This window comes from Salvia splendens, chromosome 7 (assembly GCF_004379255.2).
Source record: "Salvia splendens isolate huo1 chromosome 7, SspV2, whole genome shotgun sequence".
In the NCBI taxonomy this organism is placed as follows: Eukaryota; Viridiplantae; Streptophyta; class Magnoliopsida; order Lamiales; family Lamiaceae; genus Salvia; species Salvia splendens.
Genome location: NC_056038.1, coordinates 12,410,566 through 12,431,784, shown reverse-complemented (window position 1 = coordinate 12,431,784; position 21,219 = coordinate 12,410,566). Strand labels below are relative to the sequence as shown.

Below are 21,219 nucleotides of genomic sequence, written 5' to 3'. Positions count from 1 at the left end.
TTGCTAATTTTATGCGTAATAGTTTTGCGATGAACCAACCAAATCCACCAGAAACAGCTGTCGTGCCATTCAGAATCGACACGCAGCCCCTCCACATTGGTGGGAACAAGTTAAATGGAGAAAATTACGCCCTTTGGTCCGTATTGATAAAGACGGCAATAAGTGGTCGGGGAATGGTCTCTCACGTCACCGGAGTGCCTCCTTCCCCACCGCGAACCGATCCAGCCTTCATACAGTGGCAATAAGCCGATCACTGTGTGATCACTTGGTTAATACAAAACATTGAGCCTCGACTGGTTAGTCGAGTTTCACAACATCCGACGGCGAAGCATATCTGGGATGCGTTGGCCGTCACATATGGGAGTGGAAGAGATAAAATCCAGGTGTATGATCTTCAGTTCAAAGCAACCACACTAAGACAAGGAAGCAGTTCATTAGAAGAAATATGGAGCCGCTTGGGAGAGATCTGGATTTCAATCGACCAAAAACAGACGAATCCAATGAAATGTCCAGAGGATATGGAGATTCATAACAAATTCATACAAGATCAGAGAGTATGTCAGTTTCTATATGCAATTGATAGCAAATATGAAACAACCAAGAGGGAGATACTGAAAATGGACCCGCTTCCCTCCGTCGACTATGCGTACAACCTGATTCAGCAGGAGGAGACACGACTCCGAGTGTTACAACAGGCAAACACAGGCGGAGCAGCTGCCACGGATGGAATCGGAACCGGCCTCGCCATCCGAGGGTGGCAGAACCCTACCGGCGGCTCTCGGGGTGGCGGTCGCGGCAACAACGGTGGTGGTCGCGGCAGCCACGGTGGTGGTCGCTGTGGCGGCAATGGCATAAATCGGCCAAGTGATGAAGAAGACAAGTCAAAATTGGTGTGTTCCTACTGCAAACGGAAAAGACACACAAAAGATTCATGCTTTGAACTAATTGGGTATCCAGATTGGTGGGAAGAGAAGCACGGCAAGCCTCCGCAACCGCAAACACCCTGGAACCGTGGCGGGCACGCCGCCCCAGCAGTTGGAGGCGACGGAGGCAACGCCGTGCAAGGGGTCGCGCAAACCGCTGGTGCTGTCCAGCCAGGAGGAAGGACCGGAAATGAAGCTGCTCAGCCGGCGAACACAACCGGGGCAGCAAACTTCGTCGCCGGCGGAAGTGGGAGTGTTATTCGTGATTGGAGTGAAGAATTGATGAGGAAAGAGGTGGCGCCCGATTCAGGTAGATTAGGGTTAGGGGGCTCTTTTATTGGAAGCCCCCAAATCTTTGGGAAATTGCAGGTTTTACCCCACCAAAATTCTCAGTCACAATTAGCCCCCAAATCTCCTGAAAATTCCATAATTTCCCAAACTACTTGCCAAAATCGATTTCAGCTTCTAGAGAAGCTTGGAGTTGTGTGTGCAGTATCTAATGGCCATGAGAAAAATGATAAATGGATTTTTGACTGTGGGGCAACTGATACCATAACATATGATGCCTCAGACCTTACCAACCTTTAGAAACCTCTAAAATCTCATATCCAAACTGCCAATGGGGAATTTACAGTGGTTGAGGGGGCTGGAACTGTTAACATTTCCCCAACTTTGCAGTTATCGAATTGTCTATATATTCCTTCGATGTCTCATAAGTTATTATCCATTAGTCATGTCACAAAAGAATTGAATTGTACGTTACTAATGCAACCACAATTTTGTCTTTTGCAGGATATCCGAACCAGGGAGATAATTGGGAGTGGCACTGAACGTGATGGGCTTTACTATGTGGATGAGATAGCTCAAAAAGGGACTGCCATGTTAACTCACGGATCAGCTGACCGAAAAGCTTGGCTTTGGCATCGGCGCTTGGGTCATCCATCTATCGGTTACTTAAAATTGTTATTTCCTAGTATTATTCCTAAGCATGACATGTACTGTGAAACTTGTCTTTTATCCAAAAGTCATCGGAACTCTTACCCATTAAGTAATACTCGTGTTAAAACCCCGTTTGCCTTAGTACACTCTGATGTTTGGGGGCCCGCACCAGTTATTGGGGGGCAAGGTTTTCGATATTTCTTAGTTTTTGTGGATGATTGCACTCGCATGACCTGGATATATTTCATAAAATAAAAATCTGAAGTTTTGTCACACTTTACCCATTTCTATAACCTTATCCAAACTCAGTTTCACAAAACCATCCAGGTCCTTCGGTCAGATAATGGGGGGGGAGTTCGTTAATTCTACCATGAAACAATTCTTCCAAAACAAAGGCCTTATACACCAAACCACATGTGCTCATACTCCCGAACAAAACGGTGTGGCAGAAAGGAAAAATCGATCTCTCCTCGAAATGACTCGTTCTATGCTTATAGAGTCAAAAGCCCCGAAACACTTCTAGCCAGAAGCCATTGCCACCTCAGCCTATCTCTTAAACCGATTGCCCACAAGTATTCTCAAACACAAAACTCCTCTACAAGTCTTGTCCACCTTCACAAAAATTCCTCTGCCCTTGACTCTTGAACCTCGCGTCTTCGGATGCTCTGTTTTTGTCCACATTCCTAAACATGAAAGAACTAAACTATCCTCATGCGCTATCAAATGCGTTTTTGTAGGATATGGGGTAAATCAAAAGGGGTATAGGTGTTTCGATCCAAAGTCCAACCGGATGTTTGTTACAATGAACTGCAACTTTCTTGAAACTGAGTACTTCTTTACCCATCTTAGCGGTCAGGGGGAGAGTAATGTTAGGGATAACAATGATACGGACCCGCTAAGTTGGATCTCAATGCCACTGCCAACGCCAAGCAATCCTGATGCGGATCTATCAGAGAAAACAGTAAGCAATTCCGCTGAGCAAGTCTCTGATGTGGTAGAGTCCATCGTAGAAGGTGGCATCGCCTCAAATATTTCTTCGTTAAGGTTATCCAATGTAAGTAATCATGTGGATACAGATAATTGTTTGGCTAACACTGTAAGTGCAGAAGAAAATTCAATTGAGACCGAAGAAAGGGAAATTGAGGAAGTCGAGGTCGAAGGAGTTGACCTTGACACTGGGAGGTACATACTTCCACCAAGGTCAAACAGAGGAGTTCCACCCAAAAGGTATACACCAGAGAGGATTGACAGGAAAAAGCAGTACTCTGTTGTGAACCTAGCCAAAGGCCATTTATCAGAGATGGCTCGGGCTTTCGAGAATGCACTATATGAGGAAGAAGAAATACCACAAACATGGGAAGAAGCTATGAAATACAAGCATTGGAGGGAAGCAATGAAGAAAGAGATTGATGCACTGATTCGAAACCACACATGGGAGAAATGTGCTCTACCAGAAGGGAAGCGACCAGTGGGTTGTCGATGGGTCTTCACTATCAAAAGAAGACCTGATGGCTCGATAGAAAGGTACAAGGCACGACTTGTCGCAAAAGGCTATACTTAGACATATGGAGTTGACTATTCTGAGACCTTCTCTCCAGTAGCTAAGATGAACACTATTCGGGTGTTGTTATCCATTGCTGCTAATAGGGACTGGCCATTACACCAGTTTGATGTGACGAATGCCTTCCTACATGGAGAGTTGAAGAAGGAAGAAGAAGTTTACATGGAGGCACCCCCAGGTTTTGCAACAGATTTTAAAGTAGGTGAAGGGTGCCGATTGAGGAAGATCTTGTATGGATTGAAGCAATCTCCAAGAGTATGGTTTGGGAAGTTTGCTGGGGCAATGATTAGCTATGGATATACACAGAGCAATTCAGACCATACGCTATTTTTTAAGAAGCAGGGTGATAAGATCACATGTTTAATCATATATGTTGATGACATGATTATTACAGGTGACGACCTAGAAGAGATTGAGGAATTAAAGAAAAATCTTTTTCAGGAATTTGAGATGAAGGACTTGGGGAATCTCAAGTACTTTCTTGGGATTGAAGTGCTAAGGTCAACCAAAGGAATTTTTCTGCGACAAAGGAAGTATATCTTGGACATCCTAGCAGAGACTGGTCTACTGGAATGTAAACCAGCAGACACTCCTCTGGCATTTAATCACGGATTACAAATCAGAGAAGGAGTCAAGTTGGCTGACCGTAGTCGATATCAGCGACTGGTCGGAAAACTCATATATCTCTCGCACACTAGGCCAGATATTGCCTATGCAGTTGGGGTCGTAAGTCAGTTCATGCATAAGCCGCAGACAGATCACATGGAGGCAGCACTTAGGATTTGTCGGTATTTGAAGGGAACTCCAGGGCATGGAGTGTTGTTCGCCAAAAATGGGCATCTTGAGATTCATGGTTATACAGATGCTGACTGGGCAGGGAACCCAAATGATAGGAAGTCTACAGCAGGCTACTTTACCTTTGTTGGAGGTAATTTGGTAACATGGAGAAGCAAGAAGCAGAAGGTGGTGGCTCTTTCGAGTGCTGAAGCAGAATTTCGTGGGATTAAAAGTGGGTTGACCGAGATTTTATGGTTAAGGAGATTGATGAAAGAGATTAATCTCTCTCCAAGCAAGTGCCAGTTGTATTGTGATAACAAAGCCGCTATAAGCATCTCACAAAATCCAGTACAACATGATCGAACGAAGCATGTGGAGGTTGACAGACACTTCATCAAAGAAAACATTGAGAATGGGATTGTCGAACTCCATTTTGTTCGCTCTGAGGATCAACTTGCCGACATCCTAACTAAAGCAGTCAACTCAAGGAGCTTTGAAGATGTGCTTTCCAAATTGAGTTTTGGAGACTCCACCACTCAATTTGAGGGGGAGTGTTGAGAAAAAGGAGAAGTATCAATAAGCATTAAAGAAGAATAGAGTTCCAAGAATGAAGTTCCAAGAAGCATTGAAGATGTGCATGCCTTGTTCCAATAATAGTGTAGTTCCATGAATATACATTTATTATAGGATCTCAAAGGTCACCAACATCCCTATAAATATATGGGTGTTGAGTACCATTTCATCATTCAATCAAATACAATTATCTTCTCCCATTGATTTCTTCTCTAAATATGTTGTCTATACCATTTAACATAATCAACCTCCATTCTCTGCAGCTGAGAGCTGCCCTTGTCGTGTCAGCGTTGCTCCTCCGCCACCAACGGAATTCGTATAATCTTCTGCTCTTATCATATTACAAGTCACGCTGATTCATGTCCTATCTACCTATGTTTTGTAGTTACAAACACAACGCAAGGGAGGTTCTCACTCAAATAAAAGCACATATCTTCTACTGTAACAAGAAGAATATAATGTGTTTTATAGAGATACATAGACGTAAACACACAGGATGACAAGCATACCCTACAAACACAACTTTACATTCCGATGTCTTCTACCCTCAGAAACCAATCATCGTCGTCGCTCAAATATAATCTGCACCAGAAAAGAGTCATTCTTCAAGTGCAAGAGTAGTAGTAGAACATATCACTTGTCTTCCTTGTCCGGATTCTCCTCCTCGTTCTCCTCCTCTTCCTCTTTTTTCTCTTCTTCATCTTCTTCGTCTTCTTCAGGAGGATCAGCAGGCATTGGTGGGGGTAGTGGAGTCTTCATGGGACTGAACTGAGGAAATATATCTGGTCTCCTTCCTGGCTTCGGCCTGTCCCACTCCTAAGGAAAGAGGATGCGTCAAAAACATTCTAACAATTAGTATGTAACTTTGCTGAATAGTGAATAGCAAATGGCAGCATTTAATTTCAAGTCATGAACATTTACAAAGATCTTTGTGCACCCTACCTACCTACCTAAATAAATAATCTTCACCATCAATCTAGTTCCCAACATAGAGTGAATATTGACTAACTTATTGGATAAAACAGTAATAAATAAGAATTAGCAAGCACATAAGGTGTTGGAGAAAAGAAAGAGCGATACTGACGATGGGGAAATCGAGGGGCGAACGGCGGGTCATCTTCTCTTCATCGGGAGCCATAGCGACCACTGATGACCTCATAGACCTGACGGAGGAGGGAATACTCAGCAGAAAAAAGGAAGAGGGTTTAAAGGGGGTTGAAAGAGTAGAAAACAAGGGCGGCAGAATGGAGAGGGCGGCGAAGAAAGCCATTGGCGACGTGAGCTCAGCTGCTGGGAACCATCATATTCATATACTATGACTATCTGCTAAGCCACCGCCACAATTTGAGATTTGGTTGGTTACCTATTTTCGGGTCGGTTAACCGGATCGGGCATGTTCTAAATTCCATATTCGGCCCACTTTCTAGATCCGAATCATACACCAGCTTGAAATAAATTGTTGAAATAATAAAAGACATAAGAAAAATAATAATTAAAATACTGTTAATAGTATTATTAGTGTTTTGATGATAGTATAAATGGTGAATAAATTGACATAAATGTGCATATTTTAATAATGACAATAATCATTTATTAGAATTAAATTTCGTAAATAAAAGGGATAACTGCCTTAAAAGTCACCAACTTTGCCCAAATTCTGGTTTTTCCCACGACCTATAAAATTGGCGTATAAAGTCACCAACTTTGCCGGGTTGCTGGTATCTCTCAAATTGACCCGACTCTGTGTTTTCCGGTAAGTAAATGGCCTATGTGGCAGGCCTGAAAGTTGACATGGATGATAAACGCGTAGTTTAGCAAGTATTTTGGATGTTTAATGTGAATTTTTCAGTGTTTTGTAGCATATTACTTGAGGTTGCATCCATTATCCACTATTTAGGTGTTTTGATGAGTTTGTCGAGTGTTTGTAGTTAAAACAGGTGAAAATGAGTTGAAAATGAGTTCGGGGCTGGAGTACAGAGACTTCGCCCGACCGGGCGTTCGTGCTTAAGAGAAACGCCCGGTCTGGCATTTTGAGCAAAGAAAGGACGTAGTCCAGAGAGTTCGCCCGACCGGGCATCTTGGCGACTTGAAATCGCCAGGCCGGGCGATTCGTGCGGGAAAATTACAATTGCTTTTATTTCCTCCCCGGGTATAAAAGGGACCTAGGTTTTCGACACCAACACACATTAGACAAGCCCAAAAGCAGTTTTGAAGGTTTGAGAGCGGATTTGAGAGACAAGGAGCTCCAATCCTCAACAAGATTGAAGACGAAGACGATTTGCCCATTCCATCCACCCTTAGGAGTATCTTTATTAGTTTTCCTATGTTCAGTTCACTTTCTATGGATTTATCTTGTGAATTTGCGTTGAATATGAGTAGCTAAATCTCTTGTAGAGTTTTGGTGAAGACTACAATGAACACTTTTGATTAATTCAAGGACTTTTGATTACCTATGCTATTGTGATTTCTTTGTTTCATTCTTGAGCTTTTTCAATTCAATTGCTTAGCTACCAATTGGGTTTGTTGACTTAGTTTTGAGTAATCGAGAGATACCTAATTAGGATTGATAAAAATGAACAAACACCTAGATAATTTACATTCGAGAGAAGGAATTCTAGAGTGAGGGCTTGAGCCTTTTGTTTTAAGGAGTTAATTGTGAAGTATTGGAAGGAGACTTCAATATTAATGTTTAATCAACGGGTTGAGTGCACTCGAGAGAGGGCTTAGCCTAGACTAGCGGCTTTCCTAGTAATCCAAGAGACTTCAATTGGGTAATCAAAGTTGTTGAATTGTCCGTATTGTGTTCGTTGTAGTTGGATCCAAAGCTCTACCTCGTTTTCTTATTTGAAACTTGCTCTTTTGTCTCTTGTTTTACTTTGTTTATGTTTAATAGTTACATACTAAAACCAAACATTTGCTTTGTCTAGATAGTAGTTAACATCGGTCCGTGGTACTTGAGTTTATACAATTTGTCTCTGTGGGATACGATACTCTTGCTTGCTTAGTGCTACACTAGCCCCGTACACTTGCGGGAATTTCTTGTGTTAAAATAAGTTGAGTCAATGGATTCATCGGAAAAATTTCTTTCTGTACTTGCTCCAAAACTCGAGAGAGGGCTTAGCCTAGACTAGCGGCTTTCCTAGTAATCCAAGAGACTTCAATTGGGTAATCAAAGTTGTTGAATTGTCCGTATTGTGTTCGTTGTAGTTAGATCCAAAGCTCTACCTCGTTTTCTTATTTGAAACTTGCTCTTTTGTCTCTTGTTTTACTTTGTTTATGTTTAATAGTTACATACTAAAACCAAACATTTGCTTTGTCTAGATAGTAGTTAACATCGGTCCGTGGTACTTGAGTTTATACAATTTGTCTATGTGGGATACGATACTCTTGCTTGCTTAGTGCTACACTAGCCCCGTACACTTGCGGGAATTTCTTGTGTTAAAATAAGTTGAGTCAATGGATTCATCGGAAAAATTTCTTTCTGTACTTGCTCCAAAACTCGAGCTTCGAACGCTTCATCCAATTTGGGAGATACCAGCTAATTTCCGTCCGATTTCCTTAAATTGATCGGTTATCGGCTAACGGCGGCCCCACCGCCGTCAACCGGAATCTCGGAGGTCCCCCCGGCCTCAGCGCCAACGCCTGGAGCAGCAGCGGCCACTGCATCCCCTGCTTCATACTGAAATCAACAACGTGGACTAAATCTCTACTGGCGAAGGATTCCAAAATCGCTTGATTCGCAGTGAAATGCACGAATTTCAGATAGGGGCACGTCTCGTAGAAATGAATCTGGAGCAGATCGGTGAAGGCGGAGTCCGGATTCGCCGGATACAATCTGTAAATTCACCTCGCCAAAGCTTCAGCGAAATAGGTCGCGGCCTTCCGCATCGCACCGGCTTGCGACACCGCTAGAAAACCGATGTTGTTCACCAGCGCTTCCGCCAATTTGAAATCCTCCTTCTGCACAACCTCCGCACACGCCATCAGTGAGTGAACAAGCCTGATTCCGTTCTCCTGCGAGTCAACCATCACAATCGACTCGCTCGACTCAGTCTCCTGCGTCGAAAGCTTCAATTTCTTGGCCGGAGATGGGGGTTTCGCCCTAGGGTTAGGGTAGACCGCTTTTCCCGGTATGGCAGTGAGATCCGACCCGAAATCAGAGTCCACAACCATTCTATTAACGGCGGAATCGAAATCCGGAGTAGGATTGAGGCCGGAAATCATGGATTCGAGCCAGGAGGAGAGATCAGAGGGGTTGTAATGAGTGGTGTCGGAGGCGAGCTGAGAGAGGCCGTCGTTTTCAACGCTGCACATGACCTGCTCCAGGTGCTCGATCTTTTACGTGATGTCGGCCATGTCGGAGGGCTTGACGCTGTAGTCGAGGACACTAAATTTTTTTTATTGCACAGTCAATAATTGTTGACCATGTCAGCCGCCACGAGACGCCACGTCAATTAAAAACGACACGTCAGCTCGCTCTTTCACCGGAAAAATCATCATCGGAAATCGGCAACTAAATGCAAAGTTGGTGACTTTATACGCCAATTTTATAGGTCGTTGAAAAAATCGGAATTTGGGCAAAGTTGGTGATTTGTAAGGCAGTTATCCCTAAATAAAACTATAACTATACAGCAAATAGTAGTATTTGAATTTAAAATGATCACTTCTGTAATTCTTCTTCAGAAAAATGTTGCAATTAGTAGGAGCATTTATTTTGCATTTTTTGGTGGTTAAACCCCGACGGAATTGGGGATCCTTTAATTCTTCTCATATCATATCATATCAATTTGGTGAAGAATTGGATTGAATTGAATTGAATTGAATCGAATCGAGGGCCGAAGCAGTTTAGTGATGTTCTATGGCGCGGCGGCGTGGGACCCGTGGCTGATAGTGGCGCAAATTGTGTGCCTTCAATGTCTGTACTACCTCACTCTAGGGTTATGCCTCTCGGTTCTCGTCGCTCCCCGCGTCTCCAAGATGAGCCTCGTCTATTTCTTCGATTTCGCCACTGTTACTGATTGGGGCGTTATCGCTTCCAGTTTTCTCACCTCTATTGCTGGGTGGGTCCTACTTACTTTTTTCATTTTCTTCCCCGATTTCATCATTTTATTGTTTGCAGAGAGAGCGAGGATGAATTTTGGGCTTATGTTTTTTTAGTTTTTCACTATGCTATGACACTTAAACCATGTTTAAGAAGTTCAATAACAAAAAAATTGACCTGCAACTGTGCAGGAAATACATGATTGATTGGACTTGGGACTCTTTTTTAGCTATTACCTGAGGATAAGTTTATTATTAGTAGAACATAAATTCATAATCAACCAAGATACTATGCTTATTGAATCTTCTCATGTGTATGCTACTGACGTATATCATATTTGCAGCATAATGTTTCCTTAATCAAAGATTTGGCTTCATTTGTTACACTTAGTGTTCCATAAAGCTCTATTATTCACTGATTTTCCGTCTAACTATGACCTTTGTGTTAGATGTGAAATATTATAGACTCTGACATGAGATTTCAGAAAAATCTCATTCTAAACATCACTGTGTTTTTCTATTGAAACAGAGCTGGAGTTTTGGTTTATTTAGTTGAGAGAACAAGGAAATGCTTGGATTTTTCCTCTACCCTTTACATCATACATCTTTTCATTTGCTTGTTGTATGGAGGTTGGCCCTCAACTATTACCTGGTGGGTTGTGAACATTACTGGCTTAGCAGTGATGGTACTGTTAGGTGAACATTTGTGCAAGAAACGTGAGTTACGAGACATTCCAGTTGGAAGATACAGATCAAGTAAGCTTCTTCTCTTTGGACGGAATGCTTTTTACTAAGCTGTAATTATATTTTCCCAGATTCTGTTCAAATTGTCTTTTAGGACCTCATTTGTCTTCCGCTTAAATTTGGTTCTTTGATGTATTTGTTTTGGTTTCACTCAAGTTCAATGCTATATGAGTCTGAGCCGCTCCACCTCCACTGGCATAGTATCAACTATTGAAGATTTATAGAACATTTTTACAGCTATTAAATTTTCCATTTATTAGCCATGGTAGAAATTGCAGATTGTAAAACTATGGTAGTCATCTAACAAATCTTAAGTAAATCAAACAGCATGCCTCAAACACAAACGATCAAAGTAATAATAATAACTAATTCCTCAAAATCCTTCAATTCTAATGTAGACTTCAGAACTTCCTCAAACCAATTTTTAACTTTCATTCCTGAGTAGCAGACCGAACTTCAGCATCTGTACATAGCATTATAGTTATTCTGACTTCTATTTAGACCAATGTATCATGTTCTACCCGGTTCATTTCGTTGAATTGCTAAAAAAATCTAACTTATTTGCCCATTCAGAGACTACCATTTTTTCTTGAAAGCAAAGGTTGAAACTTATCATATTAGTTTTAAATTATTAGGATAGAGACATTTTTTAATTGAAGTGAATAAACCTTTGCTTCTATACATCACACTGTATTCATGCCAGTGTCTTAATATAATATGCAGTGCATTAAGGATGACTCTGTAAGAAAGCTTTTGCAAAGGGCAAGGAGCTCATCTCATTTGGATCATGGGAAGTGGCTAAATGAAGTTGACCTTTCTTCTATCCAGTCTAGAGACATCAAAATACATATATCTGTAGATTTGAATTTCGCTCCCATCATTTCCATAATTAAATGGTCCAGTGTATTGAATTAGTTTGATCTAACCATTGACATTGCATGAGCATTTATAAGAAGTGCATGGAAATTGCTGAGTTGATAACTTTAATGTGTATCCATTTCGTCTGAACTACCCAAATTCATTGGGATTCAGATACATTTCTATCAATAGAACCATTTATAGGGTATTGAGATTCAACAGCCATTATTTTGACGCTGTTGCTAACTTGTTTCAATATACGCAGATGTCTGATTGCAACTAGATGCTGATCTCACGAAGGTGAGGCTACCGTGTGTGGCTTTTCATTAGACGTCTTGCTAGCAAAATATTGTATAAAGACGGAGCCTTATGATGTCTCATAATTCTTGCCCAGATTAAATGTAAATATAGTATTGTGTTTTGATTTTGGGATTCAAGTTTATAATAGATGTGAGATTTTTTACAGTATGAATTTACATTTTTTTACAGTATTTGTCAAGGGTCGCAAGAAATCAGCAGGATATGATGAGCTGTATATTCAGCATGCCTCAAAATTACCATAACCAGACTACTCTTTGCATACAAATAATACAAATGAACAACATCATTATGTATCCTCTCTTCCCATCAATCATCATACACTCCCTAAAATCAACCAAGTATGCAGCTTAACACGATCAAACACAACCCTCCAATCTCAAATAATGATGAATGTCGAAGCAAACCTGCGAATTTAGAAGTATATTGTTAACTACGAATTTACTTTCCTTGAGCTCACTTTCTTCCTCCGAGTATTTTTCTTCGTGGGTGCAGCAGCTTTGCTCGTCACTTCAACTTCTTGATCACTCACTGGAGTTTGTGATGAGCTGTTATTGCTTACACTCAAGTTGCTTCCCACTTCGACTTCTTGATCTTTCACTGGAGTTTCTGATGAGCCTACTTTTCTCTGAGTCGAGGTGCTTCCCACTACGAGTTCTTGATCATTTACCCGAGTTTTTGATACACTGATTTCATTCCTTAGCCGTAGTATCTCTCCCTTGGCAGAAGCTAGTTCCTCTTCTAGCTTCTTGCCTCTGCTCTCTAAATTCTCCCTCTCCTTCCCAAGCCTCGCAACCAGGTTTTGGGCGTCTTCCATGTTCTCTCGAGCCTCTTGAGACACCTGCCTTTGCTCGTCAAGGGACTTGACAAGCGCGTCCTTTTCATTCTCAAGGCTTGAAACCCGAGAATTAGAAAGCTCCAAATCTCTTGACAGCAGTGATGCTTCTTGGTTTATCTCATCAAGTGATTTAGCAGATGCTTCGAGATCCCTCTCAAGACTTTTCCGTGCTTCATTCTCTTCGGAAGCTTGCCTCTCCAATTCCTTCAACTCCATTTTCAATGAAGACACGACATTCTTTTCTTCTTTCAGATTAGAAACCGCAGTTTCAGCTTTCTCATTGGCAGCTGCGAGTTCTTTATTTAAGCTGTCGCATTTTTGCACTGCGGAGGCCAGCTCATTGGAGACTGTTTGAAGCTTGTTCTCTGATTCAGCAAGGAGCTCCCTAGCTGACTTCAACTCTCCGGCTAATGTTTCAGCACCTTGTTTTGCCTCATCAACATCCCTCTGTAGTGAATATCTAGTTTCACTCAACTCAGTCTGAACTTTGAAGAGCTTCTTCTCAATCTCCGAAAACAAGTGCCTCGACTCATTCAACTGCTTTTCTAGGCCAGATGCTTCATCTCTCGATATCTCCAGAGTTTCCTGCACAATTTTGAGTTCTTCCTCGAGATTCTTTATGATTTCGTGCTCAATGTTCAGACGCTCTTTTAAACTCTCTTTGTCATTTGTCAAATCAGAGATCAGCACTTCTTTATTGCTCACATCATCCAAAGCAACCTTCAGCTTGCCCTCGAGTTGTTGAAGAGCTTCTTCTTTTTCACTTAGAAGCTCGGCCTCTAGAGCTGCCTTCTTCTCAGAAGACGACTTGAACTCATTGTATTCCTTCAGAAGACCATCGAGCTTTTTCCTAGACTCGTCCAACTCAGCACGTGACGAAGATAAATCGTCATTCAGACCATCTAATGCTGTGTTTTTCAATTCCAGCTCCTTTTCCTTCTCCACAATCTCGTCTTTAAGGTTTTGGATCTCTGAATTTAAACTGCTTATCTGATCTTGAGCTTGCTTATAAACAGAGCTCAGTTGTTCCAACTCTCCTTCTTTTTCGATAAATTTAGAATTAACATTGGTCAGATTGACTTCCTTCTCCTTGACCTCTGAAGAGACCAAGTTTATCCTCTCCTCCAAGACAACTAGGGAGTCGAGTTTTTCCTTCAGCTGATCTTGCAGTTCTCTTTTCTCGTTGCCTGCTTCACGGAGGCTGGCTTCAAGGCGCTCAGCCTCGTATCTCTTCACTTCAACCAACTTCTTTTCTCTTTGTAGATCCTTTCCAAGACCACTAATTGTACCATTTGCAACATCCAACTGATTATCTAAGGACTGCTTCTCCTCATTTGCTTCAGCGAGTGCCTTCTTTCGCGCTTCTTTCTCATTCAATATCTCAGACTCGAATGTCTTCTCCAGAGAAGCGATAGCAGCTGCCTTTTCCTTTAGTTTGACATTAAGCTGTGCACACAATGTAACAGTTAACAATTAGCAATAAACACCATGAAAATTAACATTCAACAAAAGGAACTACACATTTCTATATGATACGGGAATTTGGGAAACTACCGGAGAAAGACCATGGATTATACAAGCAATAACCAAGAACCTGAGAGGCTTACTGATTCTATGTTTGCATCTGCAGCGGCCTTTTCCTTCTGTAGTGATGCATAGAGAGCAGCAAGGACACCTGACCCCAGAAATCCAAGTGCATTCAGAAGTGAAAGAAACGGGCTTGAAGACGCCTTTTTCTGCCCCGACTACAGAGCACAAGAGGCGCAACTTAGCACAAAATGAAACTAGAGATATGCTAATCAGTACTTGAATCATTGTAGACAGTGTTCACCATAAAACCAGACCTCTTCTTCTAGATTCTGATCTACTTTCCTCGACTCGGATTCAACTGAAACAACCAGAAAAGGGTCAGTCATGACAACAGCTCATAGAAGTATATATCTCCAAATTTGTTAACCATTAAAGAATCGTACTTCAATATAATATAATGAGAAGGAGACATAGTCATCTTCGCAGATTTTGGTGAAGGAGAACAAAGTTAGGTAATGCGCTATCTTAAGCCTCAGAAATTTGTCTCGTAGACACAGACCTTCAAACTGTAGATTAACCAAGAAATTGCAATCTAACTTAGGAAGTGACCAACACAATAGAACAAGAACGTAATCCCCTCAAGATTGCATAAAGAAGATGATAATGACAGTAACGTGACGTGATGCATCTCGAATGTCAGATAATACATTAGCAAATGTCATTCCTAAACAAAAACCTTCTTCATCACCTTATAAAGAAATTCATCTCAAAAGAAACTAACTAAGATGCCCAAATGTGTGTGAGTTGAAACGCCTAGTGATAGAGTGGTTAATGCCTATGACACTGGTCTCGGGTTCAAGTCCACCGTGGTGCGGCCTTTAAATTTCTGTTCACTTGCCAATAAAAAAAGACCCAAATTATAGCAATATACTTAATTTCCATAGATGACCTCAAAATCATTCCAAATTTCGTTTCTTTCTGTGTTGTTTTTTTTAGAATGCACCTTCATATATACCACCAACAAGAATGCTGATATACATTAAAAACAATCCAATAACAAATTCAGATTAAACACAAATCACTACATCAAAAACATACAAACACTAAACATACAGCTTTAATTTGGCGCACACAAAATAAAGCGGAAAAAAAGTAAAAAATAAAAAAGTAAACACATTTTAAAATGGTAGAGTGAGTGACCTGCAGCTGGCAGTCCTTGAACAGAATCGGCCCTCAAAGTAAGAAGGGGGATTGCAGCGAAACCCGTGTAAAGAATCGCTCTGCGATGGCGCAAGTTTTCATCTTTTGGATTTTGTTGCTGCAAACAAGCTACAGCAGCTGTCTTCTTTCGGCGAGAAGGCGCATTTCTTGGCAGAATTGGGGAAAGGGGTTTGGAGAAGATAGAATAGGGGAGTAAAGAAACCATTTGATCAGCCAGTTGTTGATTGTTGAGTAGCGAAGCTAGGATTTGTTTTCCTGGTTATTTCAATGGATGGTGTTAACACTTCATGTACGTTTGTCCTGCTCCATTTTCCTATCTGTTTCGATAGCATCTCAAAAATGTTGCTCTTTCCGGAATTACCCAAATGCCCCTCATAGGTAAGTTGTACTACTACTATTCTATGTCAAAAATGCGTCATTTTACTTTTTTTTTATATAAAATTGTATGCCAACGTCATTTATGCATTATCATTCCAGTTTTGGAAGGTGATGTTTTCAATCAGCTCAAAACGACCGTGTTTCCAATCATATTTATTACTCCATCGATCCTTTAAATTTTGTCACATTTTCATCAGGTACGGATTATCAGAAATGTAATAAAAAGTGAGTTGAAAAAATTAGTGGACGTGAATCCTACTTTTAGATATTAATTTTATAGTAATAAAATGTGAGTGAGAATGCGTTAGTGGAATGTGAGGTCTATTAAAAAAATAATCAAAAGTGAAATATGATAAATTTTGTGGAATGATCAAAAATGGAAATATGTAGCAAAGTTTTCACGGAAGGAGGGAGTATTTATTATTATTATTATTATTATTATTATTATTATTATTATTATTATTATTATTATTATTATTATTATTATTTACTCTTCATTTGAACTTCTACTGAGAATTTAAACTCACTACTTCTTTGAATCCTAGTTCAAGGCCATAAATATTTTTTTTATTTTCTCATTTCTTTCTGGCATGGGTCTTAAGAAAGGTTAAGAAAACTAGGTGAAATAACGTTAGTGTTAGGGCATCCACAATGGGACGCCCGATGGCACGCCCGATGCGTGCCATCGTCCGCGGGCGCCATCGTCCGCCCCGTTGTGTGTGCCCGCCATCGTCCGCGCCCTACGCACACGCCCGATGCATCGTCCGCGCCATCGTCCGCGCCATTATGGGCTCGGCGGACGACGGGCGCGGACTATAGGCCATCGTCCGCGCCATCGGGCGCCCCATTGCGGGATCGACGGACGATGGTCGCAGACGATGCCTCACGTTTTTTATTTTTTTTCTATTTAAACCTCGTTTCTCTTTCACTTGTTCATACGAACATCTCGCCTCTCTCGTTTCGCTCCTCTCTCACATTTTTACCTATCTCACATACCAAAATGAACCACGACGATGATACCACTAGTTCTAGCTCCTCGGAGTCGGGTAGTTCGCACTCGGAGACCTCGGCAGCCTTAGATGCAGCCGTTGAAGAGGCCATGGCGGCATGCTTACTCGAACTGCAGCGCGAGGAGGCGGCGGCGGCGAAGCAGATCCGCAAGCCTATTCGACGTCGGACGTCTGTCCGCCGCGACCACGCGGCAGCTCACCAACTTCTGGTTGAAGACTATTTTACCGATCAACCACGGTGGGGACCGACTGTTTTCCGCCGGCGGTTTAGAATGCAGCGTTACCTATTTCTCAACATTGTCCGGACGTTGTCGTCACGTGATGAATACTTCACGTATCGGGAAGACGGCATCGGCAGACCCGGCCTTACACCGTTGCAAAAGTGCACGGCTGCACTCCGTCAGTTGGCATACGGCACCACGACGGGCATTTTCGACGTGTACCTCCACGTCGGGGAGACAACAGGCCGGGAGTGCTTGAAGAGATTTTGTAGGGGAGTTGTGGAGGTACTACTTGGCCGATGGCATATACCCACGGTGGCCTGTTTTTCTGAAGACGATCAGCTGCCCAATGGGTGAGAAGAGAGTTTTATTTGCCCAAAAGCAGGAGTCGGCGCGGAAGGATGTCGAGCGGGCATTTGGTGTGCTCCGATCACGGTGGACCGTTGTGAGAGGCCGGCTCGTCTTTGGTTCAAGGAAATCATCGCCGACGTCATGTATGCGTGCATTATCATGCACAACATGATAGTCGAGCATGAAGGTGGGAGCATCACCGAGTGGAACAATGATGACGGTGCATCTAGCTCGTCCAGCACGACGACCGAGCCCCCCGCTAGAGGATTGCCGTCGGGCTTCGACGAGGTTCTAGCTAGACAGGCCTCAATGCGCAACCAACAAGACCATGCGCAACTCATGAACGACATGATTGAAGAAGTGTGGGCTCGTAACCGCCGTCGTTGAGTTTGCGTATTTTTATGTATTAATTTTTATATATGAAATGAAGTTTTTTCTCAATTTTTTGTTATTTAAATATTCAAATAAAATAAAATGCATAGGGCGCGCCTTAGGGCGCCCATTGCAGGTGTGGGGGTAGGAGGATAAAACTGCTGACGTGGCGCGCCTTAGGGCGCCCCATTGTGGATGCCCTTATATAGGTCTCACTTGTATTTGTGTATTAATTTTAAATAAAAATTGAGTGAAATGAGTTAGTAGAATGTGGGGACTATTGCCATATGTAGTATAAATGAATCGAGACTCCTATTTGCGGACGGACTAAAATAGAAAAACGAGACTCCTATTCACGGACGAAAGGAGTAATATCCAAACCTTGGTCAGTAGATTCCTTCTGTTCGTGAGTAACAAGTATTCCCTCTGTCCCAAGGAAGATGACCCCTTCCTTGGGCGGTACGGGTTTTTATGCAACTTCATTTTGTGTGTTAAGTGGAGAGAGTAAAGTAAGAGAAATGGAATAAAGTAGAGATAAATGTATTTTCATTTTTAATAATGGGTCATCTTGATTGGGACAAATCAAAAAGGAAAGTGAGTCATCTTTAGTGGGACGGAGGGAGTACATCTCTACACTTAATATATCATAGAATCTACAAGTTTGAATGCTAATAAATGTTCATTCATTCTACAATAAGAGTCATATTTTGTCATTTTCATTCGTCCCAGAGCTCTATTTTACTTTTATCATAATGGTAAGAATATCTCACATTTTATTACTCCCCACGTTCCCAAAGAATATGCATTTGGGTTCGGCACGGGTTTTAATGTGAAATTGGTAAAGTAAGAGAGAGTTGCAGAGAAAAAGTAATTAAAATATTGTTAGTGCAGAATGAGTGTCACCTCGTTAGAGAGAAAATACTTTCCAAAATTATAAAGTGCATATTCCTATGGGACGGACTAAAAATGAAATAATGCATATTCTTGTGGGACGGAGGGAGTATAAAACTATTATATATAATTGAGACTCATATTCCATTAAATTATTTAATTTATTTTTCTTTACACTTTTAAAAACTCTTATCCAAATCAAATAGTACTCCCTCCATATTAAAAAAATAGAAACATTTGAAACGGCACGGGTTTTAATGCAATTGGTAAAGTAAATGAGAAAAATTGTTAAAGTAAGATAGAGAAAAAGAAAAATGAGTAAAGTTAGAGAAATGAAGAAAAAAAATAGTGAAAGTAGAGTCAGTGGATGGTGGGATCCATGTGCTAAAATAGAAAAATTTTAAAATTTATATTTTTGAGGAAGTACCTAAAATGGAAATACTAATTCTATCTCATAGGAGTAATATAAATCTCTCTCTCTCTCCCTCTCCCTCTCCCTCTCCCTCTCCGTATATGGTTGGGCCCAAAATGGTGAGAACCTGCCAAGTATAACGAGCGCATTCCCGGCGCATACTAGCAAAGACCACTTCACAATACGTCCTCGGCCGATTCTACCAAAAAGATGCGTCTTTGTCCACTTTCTCTCTCCAACGCAACAAAATCCTTGACAAATTTCTCACTTCCCAACAATTCTTATGTAATTTAACTGGAATCCGGTCGTATTAAATAGCCCAACATTTCTCAATTTGGTTTTTCATTTATTATTTGTGTTCTCATTACCGGGCAAAAGCTTGAATCTTGAATGCACCTCAACAGCATAATTAAAACAATTTTCAGGTAAGATTTTTTTCATTTAATTGGCATTTCAATTCGTGGGATCATTTATTTAATTTTTAGTAGATTTCTTGAAATTCGTGTTTGTTCTTGGATATTATTATGTACAGTATCTAGTTTCCTTCTCTTGAAATCGATCTTTATACACTTTTAATTGCACTAGGTGAGTTTATTACAATTGGGAAAGTTGTATAATTTTGTCCCCAATCTGGAAATTCATTTTGGTGCTGTCTTTTTAGCAATGATCATAAGGATTTTGTGTGTGATTCGAGTTTTTTAGAGGTAAATCTTGGGCTCTAGCTGGATTGTGTAATGAGTTTTGGTGATGAATGGCAATAATGATCGGACTTGAGTATGCTTAGGCTGTATAGGATAATTTATTTTAGTCTTGTGTGTTTGGAAATTATTTAATTGTTTCCTTTAACTATCTGAATTTTTGTGTCTCTGTTTAGGTCTTATGAGGAAAATTTGAGCGTTTCTTTTGCTGGATACTAAAAGATAAAGAGTTGTTAAACTTGGTGTTTTGAGCGTGATGGATGATGAAAATGATGTTCCTTACCGTTCCAATACTTACGCCGCAAACGTACAAAAACTCCCTGTCGAAAATGCCAGCTATCCTCGAGATATTGGCAATTCGTACGGAGAAGACGATGACAACACTGATGATGGTGAGGAAGATGAGAAGGCAGTGAACGATGTGGATGATGATGACGACAATGATGATGATGATGGAGGTAATGGTGTTCAAAGGATAAGTAACAATGATTATGAGTATGGAGATGAAGATGAAGATGACAACAACGACGATGGAAATGGTGATCAGCAGCGCCACCCGAAGAAGAGGAAGCTGAAGAATCTGATCTCAAGCTATGAGTTTGCCCCTCGACTGCCGGCTCCTCCTCCTGCCACTCCATCGGCTCCGAAGCCGTCGTACGGGGGGCGCAATCCGCTCACTGATTGGACCGAGCACGAGACGTTGGTCTTACTTGACACTTGGGGAGATAGATTTCTCAAGCATGGGAGGAAGAGCCTGCGTGGCGAGGAGTGGCAAGAAGTTGCGGAGAAGGTATCACTGGGATCGAAAATAGAAAGAACCGACACTCAGTGTCGAAATCGTCTGGATACGTTGAAGAAAAAGTACAAAAAAGAGAAGCTGAAGTTTGGGGATTCAGGGAGTGAATGGGTGTATTTCAAGAAGATTGATGTGCTACTATCGTCATCGCAAGTGCAGCAAGGCGGTCTTTCATGTGGGATCGACTCGGGGGAGTACGTATTCATGAACCCTAAAGTTTATCTGAATCGGTCGAATGGATTGGATGAGATGCGGGACAGCCCGGGAAACTCAAGCGAGGGCGAGGAAGATGAGTCCGAGGGCCTCCCTCCCAAGAAGACGATGGGGACTGGTAAAATTCGAAGCAGTGCAGCTCCCTACAAGATGTTGGCAGATTCTTTCGAGAAATTCAGTGAAATATACGAAAGGATCGAGGATAGTAAGAGGCAGCAGATGGTAGAGCTAGAGAAGATGAGGATGGACTTGCACAGAGATTTGGAGATGCAGAAAAGAGAGATTTTAGAGAGAGGCCATGCCGAGATAGCTAAGATCCGACAAGAAGAGGATGAAGACAACGCTGAGAATATCAGTGGTTGATGTGCTTGTCTTGTCTCTCTCTTGATTATTATTTGGACAAGTTGCAGCAGTGTTTGTGTAATAAAACTTAGGTTGTGAAACTAATTATGTTATGTAGGTATATGGTGGATCTCTTCTTCATCGTTATACTTGCTTGTCTCTCACTTTGGTTTGCACATATCAAGGATCACATAAAAGAGGGGTTTTTGCATT

At 41.5% G+C, this 21,219-nt stretch overlaps 4 protein-coding genes and 1 pseudogene across 7 annotated transcripts; 2 read left to right on the top strand and 3 right to left on the bottom strand.

The window, feature by feature from the left end:
- Nucleotides 1-5,188: 5,188 nt before the first annotated feature.
- LOC121740928 (RNA-binding region-containing protein 3-like) lies at nt 5,189-6,091 on the bottom strand. Its single transcript, XM_042133587.1, has 2 exons — nt 5,858-6,091; nt 5,189-5,589 (listed from the first exon to the last, which is right to left on the bottom strand). Exons 1-2 carry the CDS (start codon nt 6,041-6,043, stop codon nt 5,407-5,409), a joined length of 369 nt encoding a protein of 122 aa, XP_041989521.1. The 5' UTR covers nt 6,044-6,091; the 3' UTR covers nt 5,189-5,406.
- A 2,197-nt stretch (nt 6,092-8,288) lies between these two features.
- On the bottom strand, nt 8,289-9,270 carry LOC121810413 (annotated as a pseudogene).
- A 162-nt stretch (nt 9,271-9,432) lies between these two features.
- LOC121741949 (protein SYS1 homolog) lies at nt 9,433-11,883 on the top strand. 2 transcript variants are annotated; one of them, XM_042134933.1, is made up of 3 exons: nt 9,433-9,833; nt 10,343-10,569; nt 11,681-11,883. In XM_042134933.1, exons 1-3 carry the CDS (start codon nt 9,625-9,627, stop codon nt 11,686-11,688), a joined length of 444 nt encoding a protein of 147 aa, XP_041990867.1. In that variant the 5' UTR covers nt 9,433-9,624; the 3' UTR covers nt 11,689-11,883. The 2 variants fall into 2 exon arrangements, with proteins under 2 accessions (XP_041990867.1, XP_041990866.1); XM_042134932.1 differs by lacking the exon at nt 11,681-11,883 and adding an exon at nt 11,281-11,538.
- A 55-nt stretch (nt 11,884-11,938) lies between these two features.
- LOC121741947 (MAR-binding filament-like protein 1-1) lies at nt 11,939-15,653 on the bottom strand. Of its 3 annotated transcripts, XM_042134931.1 has the most exons (5): nt 15,302-15,437; nt 14,545-14,667; nt 14,403-14,459; nt 14,179-14,316; nt 11,939-14,017 (listed from the first exon to the last, which is right to left on the bottom strand). In XM_042134931.1, the coding sequence occupies exons 3-5, from the start codon at nt 14,403-14,405 to the stop codon at nt 12,167-12,169; spliced, it is 1,992 nt and encodes a 663-aa protein (XP_041990865.1). In that variant the 5' UTR covers nt 14,406-14,459; nt 14,545-14,667; nt 15,302-15,437; the 3' UTR covers nt 11,939-12,166. The 3 variants fall into 3 exon arrangements, with proteins under 3 accessions (XP_041990865.1, XP_041990863.1, XP_041990864.1); XM_042134929.1 differs by lacking the exon at nt 14,545-14,667 and having other exon boundaries at nt 14,416-14,459; nt 15,302-15,653; XM_042134930.1 differs by lacking the exon at nt 14,545-14,667 and having other exon boundaries at nt 15,302-15,386.
- Nucleotides 15,654-19,052: 3,399 nt separating this feature from the next.
- On the top strand, nt 19,053-21,153 carry LOC121741319 (trihelix transcription factor ASIL2-like). The gene is made up of 2 exons (XM_042134039.1): nt 19,053-19,382; nt 19,832-21,153. Exon 2 carries the CDS (start codon nt 19,912-19,914, stop codon nt 21,025-21,027), a length of 1,116 nt encoding a protein of 371 aa, XP_041989973.1. The 5' UTR covers nt 19,053-19,382; nt 19,832-19,911; the 3' UTR covers nt 21,028-21,153.
- The last annotated feature ends 66 nt before the right edge of the window (nt 21,154-21,219 follow it).